General features: G+C 34.6%; 1 protein-coding gene across 3 annotated transcripts in view; it reads left to right on the top strand.

Annotated features, from left to right (window-relative positions):
* Zbtb41 (zinc finger and BTB domain containing 41) overlaps nt 1–27,545 on the top strand; it is a 32,249-nt gene extending 4,704 nt beyond the window's left edge. For all 3 annotated transcript variants that reach the window (XM_038349542.1, XM_038349543.1, XM_038349544.1), the window contains exons 3-11: nt 3,614–3,821; nt 4,717–4,786; nt 7,097–7,244; nt 11,208–11,337; nt 14,296–14,391; nt 15,642–15,748; nt 17,082–17,187; nt 18,117–18,205; nt 21,521–27,545. In XM_038349542.1, coding sequence (XP_038205470.1) covers nt 3,614–3,821; nt 4,717–4,786; nt 7,097–7,244; nt 11,208–11,337; nt 14,296–14,391; nt 15,642–15,748; nt 17,082–17,187; nt 18,117–18,205; nt 21,521–22,179 — 1,613 coding nt within the window. In that variant the 3' untranslated portion in view covers nt 22,180–27,545. The remainder of the gene's footprint in view (nt 1–3,613; nt 3,822–4,716; nt 4,787–7,096; nt 7,245–11,207; nt 11,338–14,295; nt 14,392–15,641; nt 15,749–17,081; nt 17,188–18,116; nt 18,206–21,520) is intronic.
* The last annotated feature ends 357 nt before the right edge of the window (nt 27,546–27,902 follow it).

The raw sequence follows: 27,902 nt of genomic DNA, 5'->3' as shown, positions 1-27,902 counted from the left end.
TTTCTGCTGGAACCATTAGCTGTACAATACATGACCAAAAAATTCTATTCCATTATTTGGATCTTTTATTCTTTCTGGTGCTGCAAGTAGCACTCTTGATCTAGTTAAGTCTTTGCAGAGACTACCAGCTGTCCATTTCTCATCCGATTCTCATGTAAATAAGAGTCCTTTGACCTTGCTGCCCTGTATACCAAAAACCTACTGGGTAAAAAGCAAAATAAAGAGATGACAGATGGGGTAAGAGAAAATTTGGATAATTTATATTTTTTTGTTTCCTACACAGAACTAAAATCTTTGTTTGAAGTAAATCACAATCTCCTCTAGAGACAAAAACATTTTGTGTTCCCTCTCCCTCTTTACACATGAGTTTATATGGTCTGTTGGGATAGGACCCTCCTTGGTTCTTAGTGAATTGTGACAGTGGTGTAATTCTCTGCAGAATACTTTATGTGCTCTTTAAGGTAAGGTGTGTTGTATGAGTAAGTGCACTTGAGAGTAGCATTATCCGATATGAAAGATGGTAGGGCCATTCAGTGGTGCTTCTCACAAAAACTGCATGTAAAATTGAAAATAATAACCTGAGCCATATGAGGGAGTAAATTTTGAAATACATCAAGACAAATTTATTCATGTGAAAACATCTTTGGTTTGCAATTCTAACTTTGAGATAATTCATATTGAGATTTGGTTCAGAAGATGACTGCACAGTTTTCCACTATATGCTGTTTTTTAAATAGACTGTTAAGTTTGAAGAGAACGTGCTGATTTTATACATTGATATGGGAACCTCTTCACACAGAAATGAAGAAATGAATGTAGATTGTAGATATTGTTTCTACCGAGGGGTGTCCCTTTCACACCCCACACTCCTGCCAGTTGCTTTAAGCATGAGATTTATTGGGGGGTTATATATTTTTTTCTTCATAAATCTCTGGAGACGTACTTGGATCTTCTGAGTCAAGCTTTCCCTCAAGCTTTTCTGTTGTTCTTGTTCAGAATTTCAAGGTCCTGGAGACAATGGGCTATGCGATACGGATGTGCATAAACTTCTGAGTTTGTAACTTAAGGTTTTTCATTTCTGTGATTCGTTATGCTATAGGAATTTATCTCAGTCTTTTGGCATTATTATATTTATTTTATTATTTTTCTTTTGTAAATTATTTAAATTTTATTATAAAAATCTTGCAAATTAAAAAAATCACATTTACTATATTTACTTCAAAAGATTTTTTTTAAAAACCTTTATGTTTGGGGATTGGGGAAGTAGCTCTACAGATATGAAGCCTTGAGGACCTCAGTTGAGCCCCACATAAAAAGTTGAAAATGGCTGCATGTGCCTATACGTCTCAGATTGAGAAGTGGAGACAGGTGGGTTCCTGGAGTTGTCCTTCTAGAAGATAAGTTGATGGGCAAGCTTACTGTACATTGAGCCACCTGTCTCAAGACTACAAGGTGGAGGGCCTTGAGGAGAACACCCAGTCACCCAGTGCTTTGCTCTGGTCTCTGGCTCTGTGTGTATGGGCAACCCCCACCAACACACCCACACCCCCCCCACACACACACATTCATGCACGTATGCATGCATGTATATAGGTATGTATGTATGCACACACAGTACTTTGAGCTATTTAAGTTTAATTTTTTTCTGTTAATCTTTTTAAGACTACTGATCTAAGAAGGCGAGGTTTAATAGTTAATTTTAAAAAATTAACTGTCTATTCTATGATTTTAATATTCAGTATATATCTTAAGTTTTATTCCAAGTAGAAAAAAGTCTTGATTGCAAATGTAATAAAAACGCTACTTAATACTAGTATAAGATCTTTATAACTGTAATATGTTTATAGAAAGTAAGCAACTGGTCCAAAATTTTTCTTATACCTTATATTTTTAGGTTCCATTTGGAACCAAAACTGAAATTTGTATATTAGAGAGTTGATATGTTGTTTCCAGTTCTGAGACTCTGTACTAAAGATGCTGGCGGTAATAATGACTAATATTTATTAGTGTTTACTAGGTACTCGAATGCTTTAAGTGTCATTTATATATTCATTTATTATATACATAAAGTTTTTCTAACTCAGGTCCTGAGAGGCTAAATTTTTCGCTTAATTAGGACACAGCTATCTGAGGAGGTAGCGGGTAACAGTCTTTGTTTTCTGGACAAATGTATATAAAAGAGGATACAGACTGCTTTGCAGAAAATTTTATGCATATTTTGTTGTTTGGATGAGGAAAAGTTGAAGCAGAGAAGTTGTTTGTCCCAAGTCATACATTCAACAATTTAAGGAGACAGGATTTGTGTCTTGGTACAAAGATCCAACGTGGCCTGTATTTACCTGTGATTTTTTTTTTTTTTGCCCCAGAAACATAGACATTTATATTTTACATAATGATATAAAGAACTTTATGCTAAATAAGAATGGAAATAAATCAAACCAATTGTAAGCATCTATTTGTTTTCTTTTTCACTGTACTTTTCTTGTTTTCTTTTGTTGTTGTCTGTGTTACAGTGTCTTGGTTATTTCTATTAGGATCCCTGTATTGTCCATTCTGAGTAGATGAAGATCTTAGGCACGCGTTCCACAGTATGATGGCTGCCTTTTATGCCTGTTCATCTTTTCCTGCTTGCTCAGATTTTACCTGCATGTGCTGGATGTAGCATTTCATTCACACAGCTGTACTTTATTTTCTTGTATCTTAAGGAGTTCTTATATAAATGAGTTGTATTGTTAATTATTTGTTAACTCTTCTAACTTTGTTGCATTCTTTCCAGAATGCCTCCTGTGAAATGAAAAATAACAAAATAAGTAAACAGTTTTGGTAATATTTGAATAAGATCTCCCAATTTTGAACACTGAGTTTGTGGGTATGCATAGGAAAAGTAAATTGTGGATATAATGTTAAATGAGTAGATATTTTTCTAAATGTTACTTTTACATTTAAAAAGTACATTTCAATATTCAGAAATTGTCAACACTTTTTCAGGAAAATTTCAGACATTAAGATCTATTTTACTATTTTTGTTTTTTCAAAACAGGATTTCTCTGTGTAGCCCTGGCTGCCTTGGAACTCACTTTGTAGACCAGGCTGCCCTTGAATTTAGAGATTTGCCTGTCTTTGCCTCTTGAGTGCTGGGATTCAAGTCATATACCACCACAGCCTGGAGCATTAGGATTTTTAAAATACATGAACAAGTAAATGTTTTATTACTGAAGCTTTTGAGGGAAAGTATACTTTAAGTAGTAAGCTTGAAGCACCGAGTCTTGAGGTTCATTTGATTTGTTTTGGTTTTTTTTTTTTTTGTTTTTTCGAGACAGGGTTTCTCTGCAGCTTTAGAGCCTGTCCTGGAGCTAGCTCTTGTAGACCAGGCTGGTCTCGAACTCACAGAGATCCGCCTGCCTCTGCCTCCCAAGTGCTGGGATTAAAGGCGTGCGCCACCACCGCCCGGCTTGAGGTTCATTTGAGTTAGAAATTTAGGTAAATATTTTTCTTTTTAGTTTCCTATACGAATTGGGTGTATATATTATTAAACTGTGTGTTTTTATTCCACTCTGAAATTTTAGTTGCAGCACAGCAGATTTGTTAAACTTAATTTTCTTCTTCATTGTAGGGAAATATGAGAGTCATACCCGTGTGCACACAGGTGAGAAGCCTTTTGAGTGTGATATTTGTCACCAGCGTTATTCGACAAAGTCTAACTTAACTGTTCACAGAAAGAAGCACAGTAATGAAGTAGAGTTTCACAAGAAGGAGCACAAGTGCCCTTACTGTAATAAGCTTCATGCGAGCAAGAAGACACTAGCCAAGCACGTCAAGAGGCAAGTATTGTCTTGCTTCCATTGTATATGTCATTGTGCCTTCTAATGGAAACACAAGTACACTGGAAATGTCTACAAGGTGCTTATTTCCAATGCTGGCACTGCTTTATGGTTTTGCAGAGTTTACAAATCAACAAAACAACAGCCAGGGTTAGTTTGTTGATATAGTTCATAGTTTGTTCTGTTGAAGCCTTTTGGCCACGCAACAAGAACATGGCCTCTAATGTACAGTTTATGATGCAGTTTAATTATCCTTTTTTTTTTTTTAAATTTGGTTTCAACAAGTAAGTCTTCAGAAATATGTGGTGTTGAAACTCTTAGGAAATTTATTTTTCACATTCACCTTTAGTGTGGAAAAGTTTGTGAGTCATACAGTGTTGAATATTAACTCTAAAAACTGAAGTCTGCACACATGCAGATTTTATTTAAGAATAATTTACATATATTTTCTTAATTTCTTTGTAATTTAGATATATGCATAAAATCTTTAAAATGGTGGAACCTATATTCTTACTAAATGTACCTGTGATTATAAGAAAAATTGAGACCTAAGGTGGGTAAGGTTGCTGATGACCCTGATCCCAGCATGTGGGGCTGAGGCCGATAGATTGCTGTAAGTTTAAGGCCAGTTTGGGCTATAGAATGAGAACAGTAAGAACAACAACAAAAATGAACAAATCATACTTCATTCTTTGTGTTTTGAAGCAGAGTTTTGATTTGTAGCCTAGGCTGGCCACCAGTACTAGCTCCGCCTGCCTCAGCTTCCTGAGTGTAAGGTTCCAGGAGGCATGTATCACACTGGGCTAGCATCTGATTCTTGAGATCACTGTTGATAGATTCATGTGAAATATAGACTTACTTAGCATAATTTCGTAATGTTTTCTCTTCTTCATAGATTTCATCCTGAAAATGCACAAGAGTTTATTTCCATCAAGAAGACTAAAAGTGAAAGTTGGAAATGTGAAGTAAGAATTTGTAATTTCTATTAGAAAATCAAAGCAAATGTAATGTTGTCTTTTGGGAAACAAAGGTAATTGGGTTTAAAGTAATAGAACTTATCTCACTTTTAGAATTTTTTTAATCAAATTATTTGAATTTTTTTTAAAAAAATTTCTTCTGCAAGCGTAGTTTCCAGATAGTAGGTCTCAGTAATGGAGATTCTGTTTTGGTTTTTATTATTTCCTGATCTTGTCCCTGCATACAATTAGCAAAATCACTATGCTTTGTATTGAGAGTTGTGTATAATGATCTCTAACATTGTTATGGTAGAATGTAGATGTTAAAATTAAACTCTCCATTTTTGGTTGTCCTTTGTTGTATAATAAACCGTGTTGAAGTTCAAGGGTTCTTAAACTGCTTTTTACTGTTTCATCTTTTTGTGTGTCAGGTATCCAAACTGAAGACAGGGCTTTACTAGGTATTTCTTTGATTCTGTGCTATGTTAATCAAAGTAACTGGGTTGTTATAAAGTACTGGATGATTTTTTTCTGTTTTGGGGACACTTTCACAGTGACTTACTAATATAGCGGTCAACTTGGTGATGCTGATGACTGGTGTTAGTAAGGATGGATCAGGGAACAAGAGATTACCTTCTTGCTCTTTCTGAAGCTGCTTGGGCTTCCTCCACCCTTCTAGTTTAGTAGCTAGGTTCAGAGAGAGAGATGGAGAGACAGAGAGTGGGCATACCGGTAGAGACAGATGGGGGAGGTGTGTGTGTGTGTGCGCGCGCGCGTGCGCGCGCATGTGTGTGTATGTCTGCGTACATGTGCATGCCAAGAAGCCTACTCAAGGCCTCAGAAGTCCCAGGTCACAACTTCTACCACATGCTATTGGTTAAATGGTCAGTTCTAGAACAAAGTAGATGGGAGAAGAATTCAGTGGGAGTAATAGCAAAAGAAATCTGTTTAATCTGTCACACCCTTAAGGATTTCTTTTTGTAGTATTTAGTTGTATATAGTTTAATGTTTAATATTGCTTATCATTTACATTGCTAATCTAAAGATTAACATATATATCTATCTGTCTATTTATCTATCTTCTATATGTCTAGGTATGTATGTGTGTATATATATATATATTCGCACACTTCCGGAGTTGTTCCTTCTCTGATTGCAGTTTCAAAACACTGAAGTTAATTTCTTTGACTCTACACAAGATAATGTCTTCTTTACTTTAAAGTTTTATCATCCTCAACTCTAAAAATGATATTAATAGTTATGTTTGCTCTGTAGCATTTTTTGAGCATTAAATGAAATAATCTTAGAATTGTGCCTAGTTGGTACTGCTGTCTCTTGCTACTGCAGTTTCACTCTTTTTAAATCCCAGATAACTTTTTGTTTGTTTTTCAAGATAGGGTTTCTTTGTTTAGACCTGGCTACCCTGGAACTCACTCTGTAGACCAGACTGGCCTTACTCAGAAGACCTCCTACCTCTGCCTCCCAAGTGCTGGGATTAAAGGCGTGCACCATCACCATTTGGCCATATATCATATTTTTATATACAGTGTTTTCTTATTTCTGAAAACTGAGATAAAAGTTGAGGGGTTTACTGTGATATAATTATTGATAATCCTAATTAAATATATGGTGATAATAATAAAGAAATCCTTTTATTCCTAATATAAATTTGGTTTTATTTTGTGGATTAAAAAAATTGATATCAACCTGGGCTACAAGAGCTAGTTCTGGGACAGTCTACAAAAGCTACAGAAGAAACCCTGTCTCCAAAAACAAAAACAAAAACAAAAAAAATTGATATCCATGGGTGGAGAGGGGGCTCACCTGCTTAAAGAACATTGGCTGTTCTTGCAAAGGACCCAGATCCTGTTCCCACTGAAAACCATCCATACATCAGCTCCAGGGGACTCAACGCCTTCTTCTGACATCCATGGGCATCAGGCATGCATGTGATGCACATACACATATGTGTTCAAAACACTGACATGAATAAATTAAAAATAATTTTTTTTAAAAAAAGAAATTGCTATCTAGAATTAAGATACTAAGAGTATGTTATAGTCATGTTAACTAAAGAATGATTGGAAGTTTTTTTAACTTTAGGGTTAATTTAACAATTCTGAACTATAATTCTTTTAGTGTTTCTTATTCCCCACCCCCTTTTTAACATAGTCAGAAGATTGGTAATACTTAGGTAAGTTTTCTGTTGAAAGATGTTTATCTTTACTTGAACTTGTATGTTTTATCTTTATTATGAGCTTTGTATTTTAATTTAGGCTCAAATTAAGGTAACTACATTTTATATACACTCTCATTTAGATTTGTAAGAAATCTTTTACTCGAAGACCACACTTGGAGGAACACATGATTCTGCATTCACAAGATAAACCTTTTAAATGTACCTATTGTGAAGAGCATTTCAAATCCCGATTTGCACGGTTAAAGCATCAGGAGAAGTTCCATCTGGGTAAGTTGTGTTTTCATAAAGCAGTCATCTAGTTTCTGATTATCTGAATCTAAAAGAGCTTACCACTGTTAAACTGTACTTTTTCCTCTAAAAAAAAAAAAATCTCCATTGTTTGGAGATTGTAAAGAGAAGGGGGAAATGAAGTAATAATATTATGATCTTTAAAAGAAGTCTCTTTTAAAAGAGTAGTTTTAAGTAAATGAAGAAATTGAGAAGGTGCAGGTAGTTATTGTATTACCAGCCTCTGTGTATAAAGGGTATCCCACATCAGCACCCACCTCATGGCTGTCAGCCTCTGTACACACAGAGCATCCCACCACATGGCTGTCAGCCTCTGTACACACAGAGCATCCCACCACATGGCTGTCAGCCTCTGTACACACAGAGCATCCCCAACACATGGCCGTCAGCCTCTGTACACACAGAGCATCCCCAGCACATGGCTGTCAGCCTCTGTACACACAGAGCATTCCCTGCACATGGCTGTCAACCTCTGTACACACAGAGCACCCCACCTCATGGTACATTTTAAAAAGCAATGAATGTCCAAGTTTTGTTGATTGAATATAAAATGACTGTAGTTATCTGTTTACAAGTCTTGTTGTGTACATAAATTTTCAGTTTGCTTGGATAAAAACCTAAGAACATGAAGAAAAGGTCTATTGGATTTTTAGAATACATTGTTTGTTAGAAATTGCCATCTTTTAATAAGCTTATCATGTCCTTAATTCAGTTTTCTTCAAATAAATTTGTTCATTAAAATTAAAAAAAAAGAAATTGCCATCTTGTCTTCCAAAATGATTATGCCAACTGCATTAGAACTCCTGTTACTTTAGCATTTAACATTTAGTATTGTCAGAATTTTGTGTTTCAGCCACCGTAATAATTGCTTACTATATCAGTAATTCATTTGCATTTTACTGGAGATGTGGTGTTGAACATCTGTTCATGTGTTTGTTATTTGTCTTTGATGATCTGTGTTAAGTCTTTAACTATGTTTTAGTGTGGCTGTTTCGTTGTTTATTGTTGAGGGTTTTTTTTGAGACTTCTTTTAAAAAATACCTAGGTATTTTTGTGTGCGTGTCACGTGTCACAGTGTATGTCTATGATGAGGTATTGGGGCAACTTGTAGGAGTTTGTTTCTCTTTCCACCATGTGGTTCAGGGATGGAACTCAGGTTATCAAGTTTAGTGGCAAACACCTTTACCATCTGAACCATCTCTCTGGCTTGGAAATTCTTTTATTTTTTTAAAGACTTATTTTTATTATTTTAATTGTGTTTGTGTGTGCGTTTTTATATCTCTCTGACTTGAAAATATTTTATTTTTTAAGAATTTATTTTTATTATTTTAATTGTGTTTGTGTTTTCATACTGTGTGTGCCCATAAGAGGGTGAGGTGTTGAATTTACAAGTGGTAGTAAACTGTCCAACATGCCTGTTGGGACCCCAGTGGATCCTCTGGAAGAGCAGTATGTGCTCTAACCGCCTAGCCGTCTCTTCAGTCCCTTTAGAATGCATTATGTATTTTGTGTTATGCTACTTTATTAGTTATTCCTTCCAAATCTGGCTTGTCACTCATTGCATTGACACGTTTCTGCCATAGAACAAAACTCAACTTTCAAGAGTGTCATTCCAAACATTGTCAAACCCAGTATCACCTAGACTTTTGCCTATATTGTTTGTATAAGTTTTGTAATTATCTATTTAGGTTTGTGAGCTATTTTGAGTTCATTTGGCAAAGGACACAATTTGTAGACTGTGTTTATATTTGTGAGGTTCTCTAGTCTCTTTCTTGTGTACATGGTTGTCAAACTGTTTTAGCGCCATTTCTTTATTTAAAGGACCATTGTGTGGCCTTTGCTCCTTTGTTAGTTCAGTTCGTGTTTGTGTGAGTCTATCTACTGTTCTGTGTACTGTCTGTATTATTAGCTTTATAGTAAGCATTGAAGTCTGGTAGTATTGGTCTTCTAACTTTGTTTTTGACTTCAGTATTATGTTGTCCAGTCTGGATTTCTTGTCTCTACATAAAGATGAATATCAGCTTTTCAGGCTGGGCTTGGTGGCTCATGCCCAAGTCCCAGCACTTAGGAGCTGAGACAAGAGGGTCCGCATAATTTTGCAAACTTTGTGTTGCATAATGACTCTAAGCTAACCTTGTCTACATGGAGAGACCATGTTAAAGAAAAAACAAATTCAATTATTGATACCCTTCAAATAATTTGTCAGGAATGATCGGGATGTTATTAATCCTGTCTATTAAAGTAGACGTCCTGATGTTCTTGAGTCTTCCCGCTTATGAACATGGGATATCAGTTATTTATTTTCATTAAAGTTTTGTCATTTGATGTTTTTTGTTTTACTCATCTTTATATCTTTCCTGGTACTGTAAGGCTTTTTAAGCTGTTTTTTTCGGGAGGACTATTGAAACACTTGATGAACTGTGGGTATTGAATTAGGGCAAAGGGAGTTGTACTTACAGTTCCTGTAGATCAGCAAATATGGCTTGGTCTTTTTTTTTTTTTTTGAATAGCAAAAGTATCAGATTATAAACAATTCACAGTTGATCATTGATTAGTTCTGATTAAGAGTGTGACACGGGGCATTTGATTTTATAAAACCTTTTCCTGAATGAATATACTTAGTATATTTGGAATAAAATGTTGTCTGAGTTTCTTACCTAAATCTTATGGCCTAGATGGAGAGTTAGATTTTAAATTTGAAAGTATGGCTTGGTAATTTTATCCTTATCATCCCACATGGAAGTCTTTTCTCAGGTTTATTTTTTTTATTGACAGCTTAATTAATAATTTATAGGAAGTAAGAATAATGTGGGTAAAGTAGCTTTGTAGATGACATGAAGCTTATTCTGTCCTGTGTATGGTTATTTTGAAGTTCTGCTTAAAGGTAAGATTTTAGCTTAGCTTCATGAAATAGAGAGTTGAGAGAAGCTTGACGACATGCAAAACTGAACATCCAGTGTTGGAAAAAATGAAAAGTTGTCAAGGAACCCTAACAAGTAACTGACCATGCAGGTGGATGCTCTTTTCTTCCTCTCCTTGCTGGGTACATCAAGTGTACAGAGAGTTAACAGGCTAGGAGATGTTAAGAATAGATGGTTATGCTGCACTCAACTCACGCTTGTCATGGCAGGTTCCTCTTGCTCTACAGCTTATTGGTTTATTTTCAACTTCACTAGTACTGCCTTTTCTTTCCCAACTGTTTGGAGACCTTTTCTTTTCTCCGTGCAGGGATTGAGGAGGGAGTTTCAGTGGTACTTAAAATGAATTAACAAATATTTGTTGAATTAGTTAATACATGAGTAATACATTAAAATTCCATTCTCAAAGAAATACAGATTTAAATATGTTAAGCGTGCATGGTAGTGATACAACTTTTCAAACCTTGCCTCATTTCTAATGTAGAAATTTCCTATATTTTTGGATCAGTTTTTCTTTAAATCTTCTCTGAGTCCATGTCCAAATTCTGTCTCTTTTCCTTGTGCTGTTATGATATATTCCTCATAATTCCTCCTTCAATTTATTCTTGCAAATTCTGAGACACCGTCTTACAGGTGGATGGTTTCCTTGAACTGTGTCTGCTGTGCAGCCATCACCATGTTTTTCTCTTAGCTTGATGTTCAGTAGAACTTAATTGTCTTAAGTTAGTTACTTGGTAAAATGGTGAAGTCAGAACCAGGAAAGGTCAGTATGTCACTATGGCAACCTTTTTTTTTTTTTTTTTTTTTTTTTTGTAGATAAAACCTTGTATTTGGGCCTAAGTGCTAGAAATGCCTTTTGGGAATAAACAACCTAGGAAGGAAGAGAATATAAATAAATAATTTCAGAATATTACAGATTTTGCGTATGCTCCTGTTGGTGCTAGCAACAAATTTGTGTTAGCTCTATTGAATTTAGCATAGTATTTATCTCTATCTTTAAACTTCAAATACATGCTTTTTATAGGTCCCTTTCCATGTGATATATGTGGTCGTCAATTCAATGACACTGGAAATTTGAAACGCCATATAGAATGTACTCATGGTGGAAAGAGAAAATGGACTTGCTTCATTTGTGGGAAGTCAGTACGAGAAAGGTAAAATTATCTGCACACTCAGAAACGTTGAAGAACTTACATGTGTTATAAATTATTAATAAGTGTTATAGGAGGTAGATAACTCAGGACATAAAGTACTCTGATTATACTTTAGTTTAAAATGTAAATGACAAAGACATCATAGAAGCCAGGGTTTGCAGGTTCAGATGGTTGGTTTTCTACATCCTGTTTGTTTGTCACTTTTCTGGCATGTCAGGGTGGCCTTGTGAACTCTTGGAAAATCTGAGGAGAGAAAGGGGAATAGGATTGTAGTGAGGAGGCGAGCAGGCCTGCTTTTCATCACGCCCGGCTCCTGCACGGCTAGCTTTACACCCAAAGTAAAAACACACAAATTGTATTGATTTAACCACTGCCTGGTCCATTAGCTCTAGCTTCTTACTAGCTAACTCTCATATCTTGTTTTAACCCATATCTGGTAATCTGTGTGTCACTACGGGGTTGTGGCTTACCAGGAAGATTGTAGCCTATGTCCATCTTGGGCCAGAGCTTCATGGCGGTTGCCTCACTGTCTTCTACCCAGCATCCTGTTCTGTTTACTCTGCCTATCTAATTTTCTGTCCTATCAAAAAGCCAAGGCAGTTTCTTTATTAACCAATGAAAGTAACACATAGAAGACCTGCCTACATTTTCCCCTTTTTCTGTTTAAACAAAAAAGAAAGGCTTTAACTTTAACATAGTAAAATTGCATATAACAAAACAGTCAATCAAGCAAGAATTACAGTTACATTATTTATATCTACTTTATCTTTTATTATAACTAAGGAAAATTATAACTATCTATTTATTCTTCAACTCCATCAAAGACTCCAGAAGGATATAATATTACCTAAGTAAACAAGAAATAAGCAACTTCCAAAACTCTAGAAATGACAGAGACATCTCGCTGCCTGGACAGTCACCCAAAGTTCCTCTGTACTGTTGGGGCATCGATCTTCAGCCTTCAGGCTCATAGTATCCAGAGACATTTCCATGAAACAGGAAATTTCAAAGAAAGTTCAGTCACTATCTTCTGTGTCCTCCAGAATTTCTCGCAGACTCTTTCACGAGTCAGGAACCCCGAAAGACCATCTCACCTTTAGGCAAGTTCAGCAGTCCTCTTTCTGTGGGTTCTTTGTGTCCAGTTTATGCAACAGTCCAGGCAAGAGCAGTTTCTTGCCCAAATGTCTATCAAACTCCATAAGGAGCTTCTTCGATGTCCATCTTCCTCTTGAAATAGATTGGTGCTGCCAGGAGCAGACGTGTCTTATTGTCATGAAAAGCCCTAAGTTATTAAAACATTAAATGCCATATTCTGTAGTCTTTGAAAGATATAAAGAATGCTTATCTGAAATATATCTATGTACATCTAGAAAATCTAACATAACTACAAGCTTGACTATTATCGATGATTATCTACTAACAACCTATATTTCCTAATTATACATGACATTTTTTAAATGAACTGCACAATCACAATACCTTAATCAATATCAGAAATACATATACATATAAGAAAATTGACCTTAAAATCCATACCAATGCAAATTATTCATATCTATATCATATCCCCCTTTAAATGTAAAAGAACATTTATAAACAATCTTTGGGAATATGGGCCCAGTTATTTCTCTCCAAACTGCTTCGCGCTGAATGGGGGCGCTGGTAATCAGATCTTTCATGGTTTAACCTGTGTGCCAGGTTCATCTCAGTCGGCAGTTGAGTGAAGTAATTTTTTTTGAGGGTGTTCACAGCAACCTTTCAGGAGGGTGTGGTCTATCATACCATATTGGGATAGAAGCATTCCACAGGGTCTCATCCTCTGTGAAACAAAAGAAGAAACTCTTTTCTAAAGCATAATATCCTTAGATCCAAATTCTGAAGTCAAGATACCTTTAGAAAATATATTCAGGTTCGGCTTGGCAGCCCATTTAATGAAATGTTTTTTGTACTTATTTCCTTCACAGTCAAAAAATTCAAAGAAAATAGGATAAGTGAGGGACCTGACAGTATGATAATGTTTCAGTTCCTGAGCATATGTTTAATGCTGTTCTTGAAAAACAGGTGTAAGTTTTATATATTTTTGAGGCCAAGTTTAGTGACACATGTCTGCAATCCCATTACTCGGAAGGCAAAGAAGGATGCTTATGTTTGTCATCAGCTTGGATTACATTGTGAAACACTATGCAAAAATTAAAACCTTCAGTGTATTTAAGCTTTATGGTCTTCAACTTAGAATTAGAAATGCCAAATTTATAATATAAATTATGAATGTGGTAGGAGAGTTGGAAAATCATTATGCCACTTAATATAAAATCATATTTATAGGTTAGAAAATTATAAATTTATTAGGTGGGTAATGAATTTATTTTCCCCCTTATATTAAAACAAAATAATCAAATGAGCCAAGAGGGAAAAACAGAACAAAACGAAGATAACACTTCTCTGTTTACTGTAGTTGTCTTTTACTTAAGTTTAGAAATATCTACAGGGTTTTCCCCCACTGAGCTTGGCATCCTATCCTCTCCTGATTTACACTTGTCAGGCTTGGTGGTTCTTGTAGATAGATGAGCACCATCTGCTGGCAGGGCTTCGGCTCATGTCTGCCTTTCAAAGTCACCTGATAGATTGACATGAAAACCAAACCAAAACGGTTGGAAAAGCCACCAGAAGTCAGGGACACTTCCTTTTACTACTCTCTCCTTAAATAACTTTGTTCACCCTGATTCAGAACTTTAGGTGTGTAGAAAAACTTTAAAAGAACTACAGGTGTTCTAGCAAAGTGCTTGCTGAAGGATGGTTAAACTGCAGTCCTTTGTTTTAATAAGGAGTTCGAACTCTGCATTTATTATGTATACTGACATTAAAAGGAATATAATGTGTTATCTATGTCAGAAAATATAAAATTAAGAACTCTGGAATATATATATTATATATGTGGTTTTAAATTTTTAAACATAGGACAACCTTGAAAGAACATTTAAGAATCCATAGTGGAGAAAAACCTCATCTTTGTAGTATCTGTGGGCAAAGTTTTCGTCATGGAAGCTCGTACAGGTGAGTTATCTTCCCTTGTACTGAATGAGATAAAATTACAGGTCTGTTTTAATTCTATTTTATTATAAGTGCTTTGTTCAATTAAATCCTTTCTTCAGACTCATTATATGCATCTGGGAAAAACCTACTAATTTTTCTTTAATTATTTCTGTTCTCTGTATAAAACATTGAATATTTCCTCATTATCAACTTTACCAGAGTCTTTACTAAACGTTCATTATTTAAATATTAAATTATTTTGTCTTTGGGTGAAAATAGTATTAAAACACTGGTGTTCCAAGTTTTTTTTTTTATTTCTTCATCCTTCATTGTAGAAGAGTATATTTAGTATGGAAATAAGATTAAGGATTCTGGAATTCTCAGTTTTAGATGGCCTTCTGGGCATTGTTCCTTGTCTGTCTTATGTCTGAATGACTGCAACTGAAGGTTCTCAATTTCTCCCTAAATAGGTACTTACGAAGAAATATGTTAAATTCTAGAATTATAATCTTATGGCCTTAATAGTCATAGTTTCATTTATTATCTCTTTAACTGTAAAGAGATTATTTTGTCTTGTCACTTGGCTGTTTTAGTTAATATAAAGTCAACACTTATTTTAGAAACTTGAGTGGAAAGAGTGTTCATTTCACTTTGGTATACACAAAATATTGTAGGAGAAAAAGTGATTCAAACTAGGTAAATTTCAATAATCCAAACCTTTTATTGTTTATCTTTGAATTTAAATCACCATTTTTTCGTGTGAAGTAGTTAAAATATTATTTTTATAAGCCTGAGGTCTTTTAAAATATTACAATTTGCCAGCTATCAATTTGTATATAATATCAGCTTTCCAGAATAATATAATCATCAGTTGTTACTATCAATCATTAGCTGTCATTATCTTGTAGTTATTTGTATACTTATCCATTTGAACAATTCTAATTCCTTAAATATATCCTTGAGACTCTGATCAATAACATCCACAAATATTTGGAAGAGTCTGTGAGGTAGATTTAATATCTAAGAACTTAGGAAGTATTTAGAATTATATGGGATATGCATATTTCGAAGTGCCTTTTTGGGAGAAATGAATAGTAACCTCAGGATCTTATTTAAAAGACAGAAGGACTCTGAAAGTGCTACATGCAGAGCAAATGATATACGAGGGTGCTCGAGCATCCAGCCTGTTTTCATTCTTTTCTATCACTAAATCATTATCAAGTACTTTCATTCCACGCCAGTTTGAGCAGTCTGCTGTCTTTTATCTTTAGGCTGCACTTACGAGTACATCACGATGATAAGAGATATGAGTGTGATGAGTGTGGGAAGACATTTATTCGCCACGACCACCTAACAAAGCACAAGAAAATACATTCAGGTAAGTTTTATTTTGTATTTCTCTTTCCAAAACTATTTAAAAACACTGTAGAGAACATAATACCGCTTTCTATTTTTGCTAGCTGTGGTTTTAATAGTTGACATTTGCTGATTACCCCTTTATAATGATGGTTTTAAGACCTGTTTTGTAAAAGCATCTTGAAATAGGTAAATAATCACAACATGTTTCCTGAAATTTTAAAATTTAGTTTTGAATACATTCTCAAACTTTAATTTGCATAATATGATGATGTATGCAGCAATACTATTGGTACATCCCTAAAGAGAGAACCGTATTTCTCACTGTGATTGTATTTGAGAAGTTAGTGAAAGTTTGGTTTTAAAGTGACGTTATAACTGAGTGTTAAAGTTTATATTGTAGTAGATTTTGAAGCCTTATATTTGGAAAAGAATACCTTTATAGTCCTGACCAGTTTTTCAGATATTTTCATTATAATTTTTGTACTTTGGGGATTTCTTTCATGTTCTCGTCTCAGATTGATGTTCAGGAAATACTAAGAGAGTCAACTCTGTGAGCACAATAATGGGAAAGAGCCATCTCTATGCGCACAGTAGAACAGGTGATTATCATCAGTATTATAGACAGTCCTGAAGTATGAAGTGTGACAGATGACTTTCTTAATGATCATAGCCAGGCAAATTGCAGCTCTCCTTACTTCTAAGAGATTAAAGATCTGATGACATTTTAACTGAGATTGTGCATTTTCATTTCTAGTAAGGGAATTCTAAGTGTATAATTCTAGAAGCCACATGTATTAATTGTGCAATTAATTGAGACAGTGACCAACCTTTGCATGGCAGTGTAATAATAGGTAATCAGTTGGACTTTTCATGGTATTTATATTTTGGCTCATTGCAAATGTTAGAAATCCCTATAGATGAAAAATATTTTTAAAATACAAAGATCTGAAAATGTTCAAGTCCTTTTTCTAAATAGTGAAATAGTTCATCTAAATTTAATGTATGTTTATTTGAGGTATTTCATATCTAGTTATGCATTTCTAATCAATATCCTGGGTTTGAAGTTATTTTCTTGTTCTGCTACATTGAAAGGTAAGATTAGATGTCTACCATATAAGGTCACTAATTTTTTCATGTGAGCAAAATATCCACTTTCATTAAATTAGGCTTGAGTTCTTTGGGAAAGATAATTGAATAAATATTATAAAAGAAATAACCCAGATTAAAGGGTGGCTTTGCTTTCCTGGTGTCCCATTAAAAGAATTTACTGTTTGGTCATTGTTTCTGGAGAAAAAAAGAGAAAACTTAAATGCCTGTTATTTTAAAAGAAATATGTGGGCCTTTGTTCTCAGGTGAGAAGGCTCATCAGTGTGAAGAGTGTGGGAAGTGCTTTGGTCGGAGGGACCATCTCACGGTTCACTACAAGAGTGTGCATCTAGGGGAGAAGGTGTGGCAAAAGTGAGTGGATGCAGCTTTCCTCTTTACTGCTGGCAGCATCGTGGGTAGAGAACAACTCACACTTCTTGGTTATTCTGTTTAATTTGCAGTAGATTAATTATCTCTCTTTGGTTTCTATATTCCTCTAAAGTCTCAAAAGAAATATACAAACACACACACACACACACACACACGATCACTGTTATTACTTGACTCAAAGGCTAGGGAGTGATAGGCATTGACTTACATTTAAATGCTACTCATTCTACGGATGTCATAGTCCTGACAATTAAAATTTGATTTTGACCTTAACAATATTTGTTAGACATTCCACTATGCTGCTAACTATGTAACTTTTGGACCAATTATAGATTACGTATATCTATGTGTAATAAAAACAAAAGATTCACATTTTATTTCTTTAGGCTTGAACTAATGAGAGCCATGCCAACTTCAATGAATGCAGCTTTTGAGATTATTTAAGTTTCTTTTAGTCAGGCTCAGTATCTATCTCTTCAATTAACTGATTTAAGTTTACTTAACATGAGACTCTTTGTAGTGTGTATTCCCTACAGTCTGGTAATCATCATCGCCATCAGAATGTAGAATATTCTGTTACCACAAATTCTATGCTCTAAACCTCTTTCTCATTTTGCCCAGTAGTGATGTCTTTTCTATTCTTTTCTCTGTATTCTGTCCTTTGTGTATTTAATAACTAATTAAAAGTTGAGCTGATTTAAAACATTTTGAAGTTTTATTCTTACAAGTGTCTTTTAAAAAGTTCTGTTAAATATAAATGGAGAAAGACCCTTGAGGCTAGGTCTGGGTTTAAAAGTACCCTATTCCTCCAGGCTTGTATGCTTTATTGATGTGACATTTGTCTGTATAGTTTTAGAGTTGTCAGTTACTTTTTATTATTGATTAAATAGATGAACCATTTACTTTCTTAGATATAAAGCAACATTTCATCAGTGTGATGTTTGTAAGAAGATTTTTAAAGGAAAATCAAGTCTGGAAATGCATTTTCGGACACATTCAGGTAAAAGTTAAGGGTAATCAATGCAGATCTTTGTGTAGTTATTTAATAGTACAACATGTCTATATGTGTTATTCTTGACTGAAATTTTTACATACAATATTTTTATAAAAGTTCATATCATGAATAAGCAGCATTTTTGCTTTCTTTTCAATTTGAAGAATTTGGGAAATTATTTTCTGTGGTGAATAGCCCAGGCTATTTTGCTGTTAATGCTGTTTTTCTCCTCGATTATAAGTAAAAAGCATATAGAACTCATGAAATAGATGGTGAACCCACAGAAAATTAAATTGAGCTTATTGATAGTTTAATCCATAGCAGCTGAATTATATCTGGTTATTTTATACATGGTGTGAATTTAAGATATCCTTTTATTCTTTGAAAGTTGAGGAATAAACCCTACCGTAAAGTAAAACAACTGTTGTAGCCCTGGTGGAATATAAGGGAAGAAATAACCTAAAGTAAAGGCCAGCAAGTATATGTAAAGAGCCAGATAGTAAATAGATACTCCAGACTGTCTTGGTCATAGTTTGGTCACTGTTTGGCCTATGTTGCTGTAGCACAAGAGTAGCTAGCTGTAGGTATTATTACAACTGGCTTCATCTGTGTTCAGTAAAACCATAAAAACAGCCATCATTCTAGATTTGACTCACTGAGACCCAGACAGGACTTAACAAAAATAACTCTTCCAGAAATTGATCACATAGTTTCCTAAATCCACAACCCCGTGTTATCTGTGTATGAGAGTTAATATTTTGTGTAGCGGGGAATCCCACGTCACATGATGATCATTGAGAAGACATTATCCCAAGTGTCAGCTTATCAACACACATTCCAGAAATGAGCTCTTAATGTTTACTAGGTAGAGACCCCTTATTCAGAAAATAAATTCCAAAATTTATGAGAGGGAGGAATTACCAATTATATAGTAATTTTATAGGTTTGTTTAACTAGAGGGATGGTGAAGAATATTAAACCACACTCATTGAAGTAACTAGCAGTGCCCCTTTGATGACCAAAAAGTTTTTGTTGTCCTGGTTGGGAGATCAATTAGTTGATTATGTCCTTGCCTTGCATACAGAAGCACCCAATTTTGATTCCTAGAACCCGTATATGAAAGCTGGTGCTGTGGCACCCACTTATAATCTTACCAGAGGAAGTGGTGTTAGGGAAATGAAGACAGGCATGTCCCAAGTCCAGTTTTGGTTACCTGGAGAACTTCAGGCCAGTGAAATACACTGTCCCCAAAACAGACTGGACCAAGTTGACTTCTGACTTTCACATATGTATAAATACACACCTGTACCCACATGAATATCTATGCATATACAGACAGACAATTAACAATTTTGTTCTCTAGATTATTTTTAAGTCTTTAAATCCTTAGGGCCTTACATGTTGCTGGGTTTCAGAATCTCCTTACTTAGTTTTTGTGATCTTTGAGTACATCATTTCTACAGACAAGGTACAATCTAGGTCATTTTCAGCTTGAATTTATCATGCTTTCCTGTGACTAATGTCTAATCTTGCTTTCAAATACAAAAATGAGGGAAGTTAGTTGAGAAACAATTCTCTCCCATTTTTTTTTGGCTTTTGCAGTCTTCAGAATACATCCATGCATGCATGCATACATACATTCTCCTCACAATGACCTTGTTGGAATGTAGTGGATTAGTTAGAATTGGCATAAAGATGACAAGATGCTTAGGGCTTGATTTTTGGTTTTGGTTTCTTTTTCTTTCTTTTTTTTTGTTTTTGAGGTTCAACATATATTTTCTTATGAACTATTTTTGTTGACGATAGCTCATAAGGTGCACAGATCTTAATGAAAAGCCCAGTATACTTTTGTGATAATTCATCAGTGTTGTCACTCAGATCCAATTCTAGAACAGTAGTGGCTGTCCTTCATGACTGCTCTTAACAGGTGACATCCTTGAAAGACATGGCTATTTTGGTTTATATTACCAGAAATTAAGTTTTCCTGCTTGAATTTTATATAATGTAATCTTACTATGTTTATTCCCTTTTCATTTTTATTTTTTGTGATGAGTCTACCTTTTTTCTTGTTTTATAGGTGGATTCTTTTTCCTAGATTAATGTCTGCTCTCTAGGAAAAATAGATAAGATCATAACTTTTCAGGGTGCTCAAGTGCCTTTTAATGTCCTTCTATTTCTTACATATGTTGTATAGATTTTAATTTTATAGTAATTTTAATAGTACATGGGACATACAAGGGCTTTTGGGGGTGTGGAGGGGGCTCTTGAAACTGAATCCTGGGCCTTATATTTTTGATACAAGTGCTCTGCCACTCTGCATCCCAGTACAAGCTTAAGCACTCCTAGCTTTTGCTGTCCCCTTCCTGTGTTACTCCTGCTCTCCACCTTCTGCCTGGTAAACACAGTTATCACTGTGGCTTTCACCTTCCTTGGCTCCTTGCTCCCTTCCATTTTCAAAGTCAGCAATTTGGAGGTGAGTTCTGTCATATCCAATTTACCATTCATTAGTTATCAGCCATTTTTTAAGGTCTCCTGTACTTACTTGGCCCCTTTGATAATCTAATCAATCTACCCATTTGAAAGTCTTAAGCACACTACAAAGCCTATTTTCTGTGTAAAATAACATATTCATAGTTTCTGTGGATTAGAACACACATACCTTTGAGGGGTTATTATTCTGCCTAGCACTTTGGCTTTAATAGGATTTTTTTTAAAATAAAAATCAGGGAGGAGGGGAGGAGATAGAAATTTTTAATAAAAAAAGGCAAAAAAAAAGCAAAATAAAACTATAGTGTAAGAACCTGACTGCAGAAGAATTAAGAACTGATTTGGCATTCTTAATTCTTTTCCCCAATGAAATTTAAAAGTTTTGATCTCTTGATAGAAACCAATGTTACTACTTTTTGTTCAGCCCCCCCCCCAAAAAAAAAGTTAATTAGTGTTGCTCTTTTGGTTTTTATATAATTTGTAAATAGAAGTAAATCAAATGTTTTTAGTTTAACCAATCTTTATTTTAATTTTTAGTAGTAATAAAGTAATAGTGAGCATCAAGATTTATTAAGCACTTAACAACATACTGAGAATAGGTACTTTTTGTTGTTCTACATTACAGGGAACCGGGCTACTAAATGGTTTACCCAGGACTTAAGCCCAGATCATTTTGATGTTTAATTCATTATCTTTATGAGCTTGATAGGCTGTCTTCATTTATGATAGCATAAAATACTACTGTTTTTACAGGTATGCATGTGATGAATTTGCTATTTAAATTCCATCTTATGAAAAGTACATTATACATTAATTTTATTTTTGTTCATACAGGTGAAAAACCATACAAGTGTCAAATTTGCAATCAGTCTTTTAGAATTAAGAAAACTTTAACAAAACACCTGGTTATTCACTCTGATGCCCGACCTTTCAACTGTCAACACTGTAATGCAACATTTAAGCGGAAAGACAAGCTGAAATACCACATTGACCATGTTCATGGGATAAAGTCTCCTGAGGATTCTCTCAGTACATCTGAGGAGAAACTTGTGTCTTTGCCAACAATAGAGTACTCATCTGATGATAAGATCTTTCAAGCAGAAACAAAACAGTATCTGGACCAGCCCAAAGTTTATCAGCCAGAAGCCAAGACTATGCTGCAGAATGTGTCTGCGGAAGTATGTGTTCCTGTAACGTTGGTTCCAGTTCAAATGCCTGACACATCCAGCGACCTGGTGCCTCATACCACTACACTTCCCCCACCATCTCACGAGATGCTGCCACCACAGCCGCAGCCAACTGATTATCCACGGGCAGCAGATCTAGCTTTTCTGGAAAAATACACTCTTACTCCTCAGCCTGCAAACATAGTGCACCCAGTCCGACCTGACCAGATGCTAGATCCTAGAGAACCATCTTACCTTGGAACATTATTGGGCCTTGATAGCACAACTGCTGTCCAGAATATGTCCAGTAGTGATCATCGCTCATGAGTAAACATTCCATAGACCTTTTGATGCTTATATGCTGACAGCCAGAAGCTACTTACTGGCTTTTCAATTAGTAGGGCTGCTATTTTTTTTTTCCATTTTTTTCCCCCTAATTTCTCAAGTCTTCAGAACAGCTTCAAATCAAGAAAAATTTATTTCTATTGACTGAATACTTGGACACATTTTGACATAATATTTGAAGTATGATTTTTTAAAAGATTATTTAGTACTAATTTTGAATGGATTTTTAAATTTCAGATTATTAGCTGCTGACAATGGTGGAGGTATTTTTTTAAATCATCAATGGAATTTTTCTATTTCTTTCCCCTTTTCTTTTTGAGACAGGGTCTTAGACTGTAGCCCAGGGTGGCCTCAATTTGTGGCAATCTTTCTGCCGTAGCCAACCAGGTGTGAGCCCCAAGCCAAAGTTTACTTTTAGTCATCTCTTTTCTCGCTACCCACATTGCTATGGAGTTTTAAGAACCATGTAGCCTATAGAAAGGAATGTAAGCATATGTCAGCATTGCAAGTTTTTAATGCTAATTAAATATCATTTCATTCAGATTTTCAAAATTGAGATTTGAAATTTCTTACATATTTATGTAAGAAAGTCTTGACACATCTGTGCTGTCATCTATCCATTTTGTCATCATACTTGGGGTTTCACAAGCTGAAAGCTAAAAGCTAACAAGTGTAAGATTAGGATGCTAAATAAAATATAAGATTGTTTTAATCCAGATAATTGGACCTATACTCAACTATGATGAATAATAAATACAACAGATCTAGGCATTAAATTATTTAATTAAATATATTTTAATGAAAAATATGACAGTTTTACCTAGCTACCTTTAAGACATTTGTATTTGGTCATTCTACATTCATAGTATGTTTCAGCATCTAGATGAGTAAAGAAGGGACAGCTGTAACTTACTGAAAGTGTGATTAAATAATGTATTTAGTGTTTTATTTACAAAATTTTGCTGGCAGAAACAGGGCAACAGAACCTAGATATTTCATATACAATTGTCAGAAAAGGTGCCAAACCCATTCTCAAATTTGCTCAATTTAGCATAATTAGTTTTTAGCCAAGTACACTCCTATTTGTATATACTCAAGCCAGAACTTTAATTTTTCTTCCTTCTGAGATTTGTCTCTATTTTTCATTCTTGTGTTTGGATGAGACAATAGTGGACAGCTTGGTGAAAGGAAATAGCAATCACAGAAACACCTCACTAATTAAATTTAATTGAAGAAAAAGCCTGCCAGACTTATAAAGATGTGCACTTTGCTTTTTTTTTTTTTTTTTTTTCAGCTGGGTTTCCCCTTAACCTAGGATGAGGTTTTCCTGGTGAGCTTGCTGGAAGGTTAGACTAGGCAGGGTTGGCTTGCTGTTAACATTCAATTTGTATGTAAACTACTGGGAAATTAGCAGCTTTTAAATTTTTCTATTTCAATTTGTTTACACTCCTAATTGCTTTTAGCACTTTTTTGTGTGTAAACTGTTAAGTCTTGCCTAGCCCTTGTGGGTTTTGAACACATATCACGCATAAAGTAATGAACTTTAGTGAATAAAACATAATCAATAATGAGGAAATTGTTTAAGCACTTAAGAAATGAAGGTACTTTATAGGAACAGTTGCCATATTAATGTTCAAAGAGCATGTTGCAAATTGAGGCATTAACCAAAGTAGCTGATATAAATAATAAAGGTGACCCTAGTTTTGCCTCACTTATAAAAGTTTGGTTGTAATTGTCTTTGAACCAGTAAACTGAATTTTATATTATTTCTTATTGCTAAAGCATTCTTATTAGTGTGGAAATGTTTATGGGGACTAATGATGGAACTGGGCTCTAAGGCACTATGACTTTCAAATCAAATGTCAAGAATACGGATTTATGATTTTTATCCTAAAGGAGATAAAGATTTTTAACTGAATATCTTACTGAAATTAAATGATCATACCTATAAATATACTTTGCCTTAGAGATAAGCTAATGTAGGAAAATTTGGGTTTATCAAAAAAGGCAAATGATATATATGTGTGTTATGTGCATGATATATTGTATATTTTGGCAGAAAAGGAGGATACAGCATTTCACAGTGAAAATAATACCTTGGGTTTTGAAGGTATTTAAGGTTCTTTTAATAATGATGCTCTAATACTTTAAATATATGATTTAATTTTAGAACTTGGTTTACATAGGACTTTTCAAGAATATAGTTCTTATGTAAAGTGAAATACAGTTGTATAATTGTAGTTAGTTGTTATTTCAGACAAGCTGGAATACTGTATTATCTAAAACATTTTCACACATTTTCTCATTTGAACCTTGTAAGCAGTTCTGAAACAGAAAGGGAATGATGTATTTCCATGTTAGAGAGGAAGGACTCATTTTAACTCTTGTGGCAGATGGCAGTTAATGGAAGGAGGAGACAGAGCATTAATGAATGCACACTATGTGCCAGGCACTACTTTCTCTTGTTCTTAATGTAGTCTGGAGGTAGGCAGTTAATACTGAGGAAGAACTAAATAAAATCGCAATAATGGGAAAATTACCTTGCTTTCTCCAGTTTCCAAAAATGTAAGAACATGGATTTGGGTAATTTCAAAGTTGGCACAAAAATTATAAGATGAGCCCCATCTTCTTAGTTCACCCTTCTATGACTGTAAAATCATTTTGTAACTAAGCTTAAAAATCTGAATCTCACAACTAAGGTAGCCTCATTGTGAATATTTTATTTTGTGAGTATAATTTATTATTTTAAATTAAATTTTGATAGATAACAGTTAGCACTTAATCTGTAAATTGAATAAGTTATTGAGTACAGAAATTTATTAACTTACTGTCTCTGACTTAATGCACCAAAGATTTTGAGTAGGTATTGGATAGTTTAAAAGAATTAAAATTCTTTGTTGTTTGACTATATCTTTGTCCAAAGAAGCACAGTTGAAGTCCTTGGATAATAGATTAAAAGATAAATTGTTAGTTTGAATACTGAGATTAAGTATTAAATGTTTGTGTTTATATGTATAAAGTAAGTAGGGAAACTACTCTGGGAACAGTCACACTGACCAACCAGTTACAAGTTAGAATACCCATTTCTCTCAGTTTAGTTGGGTGCAGTTTTTTAATGAACACTATGGAATAATAAGCTTATATTTTACACTACGTTATAAAAATAATTTCTGCCTTAGATTTTTTTTAAGATCAAGTTGAGGTTATTTTTATAAGAAACTCCTTTCGTTTTGGCAGCCTAAAATACCACTTAACCATAGGGTTTGTTCCTTATGCCAGCAGAATACCTTCAAGCAACTATAAACACAGTACAGTTTGTGGACCTTTAATTTAGATCTCTACTGCTGGGGAAAAGAGGAATAAAATAGCATTTTAAACTGGTGCTTTAATAAAGTGACTGCCTTTTAAGTGATGGTAGCATAAACGAAGTACACTCATTTCTCTCAACTTTAAAGGTGTCAGAGACGCCTTTACAGAGTGATCTAAGTGTTAAGGGCTAACAAATACCACCCATTGCTTTTCACTCGGGCACAGCCTGATTGAACCAGTTTACCCTGGTAGACTGTTGTCCCTACCATATTACTTTAACTTATTACTGACCGGAGACGTTTTGAGCATTCTTTCTTTAGTGTGTTCTTTTAGACCATCTTTTCTGGATTGAATACTTTGTACTTTTTCAGAGATGTGTAGTTGTGTAGTGTGTTGTTTTTTGACTACCTATAGTGTACTGGTAAATAAATGGCTTGTTTGTTTTGTTATACTTTTTTGGTTCTGAGTCTTATGTTTGTGTTGCCTGCTGGCTGGGCAACAGCCTTTTATTTTACATTATTTTATGTTAACTTAGAAAAATTGGCATTAAGTGATAGTGTGAACATTGGTTTTTATAATTTACATTTTTTTTTTATTTTCAAGTTTCTGCTATGGCCTTTATAGTTACTGGAGTTACTAATCTGACAGAAGGAATAGCATGTCTGCCCCTCATGCCGCTCTCTATCTCTGATTGCTCTCTTAAGTAACTTGTTCCCGTGAGCACATAGCTCTGCACTGAAGACTAAGTTCACTCTTCCTGAACTCAACATGACTGATGGTGTGAGAAGAGCCGCTCCTAGGGAGCGGCAGGACCTCAGTCAACAGACTTGAGTTGATGACTCAGGAAAAAGCACGGCCTTTCAACAGAGTCATGTGTGAACATTTTAAGATTTAGTGCCAAATTTAAAAAGACTGAAAATGCATTATTTAGTAAGGAGTAAGTAGTGTTTCTTAATCTTTAAGTAGAATTATGTTAAATCTTACCAGCTATTAGTGTGAATAATGGATGGGGATTATTTTCTACACAGCTTATAGGAACTAGACAGTTCTATATATGCTACTCATTTCTTTTGCACATTTCCCTTTAAGTACCCTGTGTGTGCTTTTTTTGGTATCCTCCCATCTTTATAAAATTTCTGCTGACGATACTTTCCCCTTTGGTATCAGCATGCTTTCTGCTCTTCCTCTGAGGAAGTAGATCACTAATAATAAAAGCAATAGGATTAGATTGTGTGGAAGATGAGAGAAGGAATGATTTGGTAGAGGGGGTGTTTATGTTTTGCTTATTCATGTTTTAACTTGCTGTATATTTATCTAAAGTCTATGTCCTTTGAAAGATCCAGAACCACTTAGTCTCTGCAGCCATTTATTTAGAGAGAATTTAAGGATGTTATTTGGAGAATAGATGTTATTCAAAGATGGAAACCTTTATAAAAATGTTTCAAATTCTTAAGTAAAGCCAAGTAATTCCAATAGTTGTGCTCCTGCTGGAGATTCTGAACGTCTCTTGATGAAGAGCATGCGCACATCTCACTGTCACCATGCCTCTCTGTTTGATATTCCTGCTTGCGTAGAGTTGAGTAATGTCCTGTGGTGTAATTATAGAATTCCTTTATTCATCAATCAGACTTTTCTCCTTGTAAGTAAAGCTCTATTACAGTTGATGAGAGTGATTGCCAAACATTACACAAGCTGGGTATTTAGTTGCTCCATGTTGTGTCAAAACTGTTCTGTTTAAGGGAGGGATGATGTATATTAAAATGGAAATGGTTTTGTTTTCTGTTTCAAATCATTATTTTTGTTTTTTAATTAAGGACAGTTTTAAAAGTAATTAAAATCTAAAATCAAAATTGATTATTTCCCATTGTATGTTAAATGTCGAGTTTAGTAGCTACTTTGTCTCGTGTTTCTTAAGTATAAATGTCTTTGTAGCAAAAAATTCAGTTCCTTGTGAGTAGTAGTTGTCATCTTGCATATTGAATTCATTCATTGTGTTATTTTGATATTTAAAATAAACAGAGTTCTTTGGCCCTAGTAAAGCATATCCAGGTTCTTTTCAAATAATGTTTTCAGAGTACGGGAGCAAGCAGTGTCTGCATTCCGCTATAAAACAAAAACCATGAGCAAGTAGAACACCAAGTATCTTGGGGACATTTTTGAAACCTATAATTCTAATAAATTACATAGCATTTAAAACATATATTTATGTATATTATTAAATGTATTAATAGATCTTAAGTGTTTTATATGAGTTCAAGTAACAGTGGTGACCATTTTGTCTGAAGCAGTCATATTGCTTTTAGATTAAGTCTGAAGTGTAGCAAAACTCTATTAGTAAAGTAAGATACCCTATATAAAACTAAGAATGGGCACTCTTAACCTCTCTCCTGCTCATT

This window comes from Arvicola amphibius, chromosome 12, assembly GCF_903992535.2.
Source record: "Arvicola amphibius chromosome 12, mArvAmp1.2, whole genome shotgun sequence".
NCBI lineage: Eukaryota > Metazoa > Chordata > Mammalia > Rodentia > Cricetidae > Arvicola > Arvicola amphibius.
This window is presented reverse-complemented; position numbering and strand designations above follow the sequence as displayed.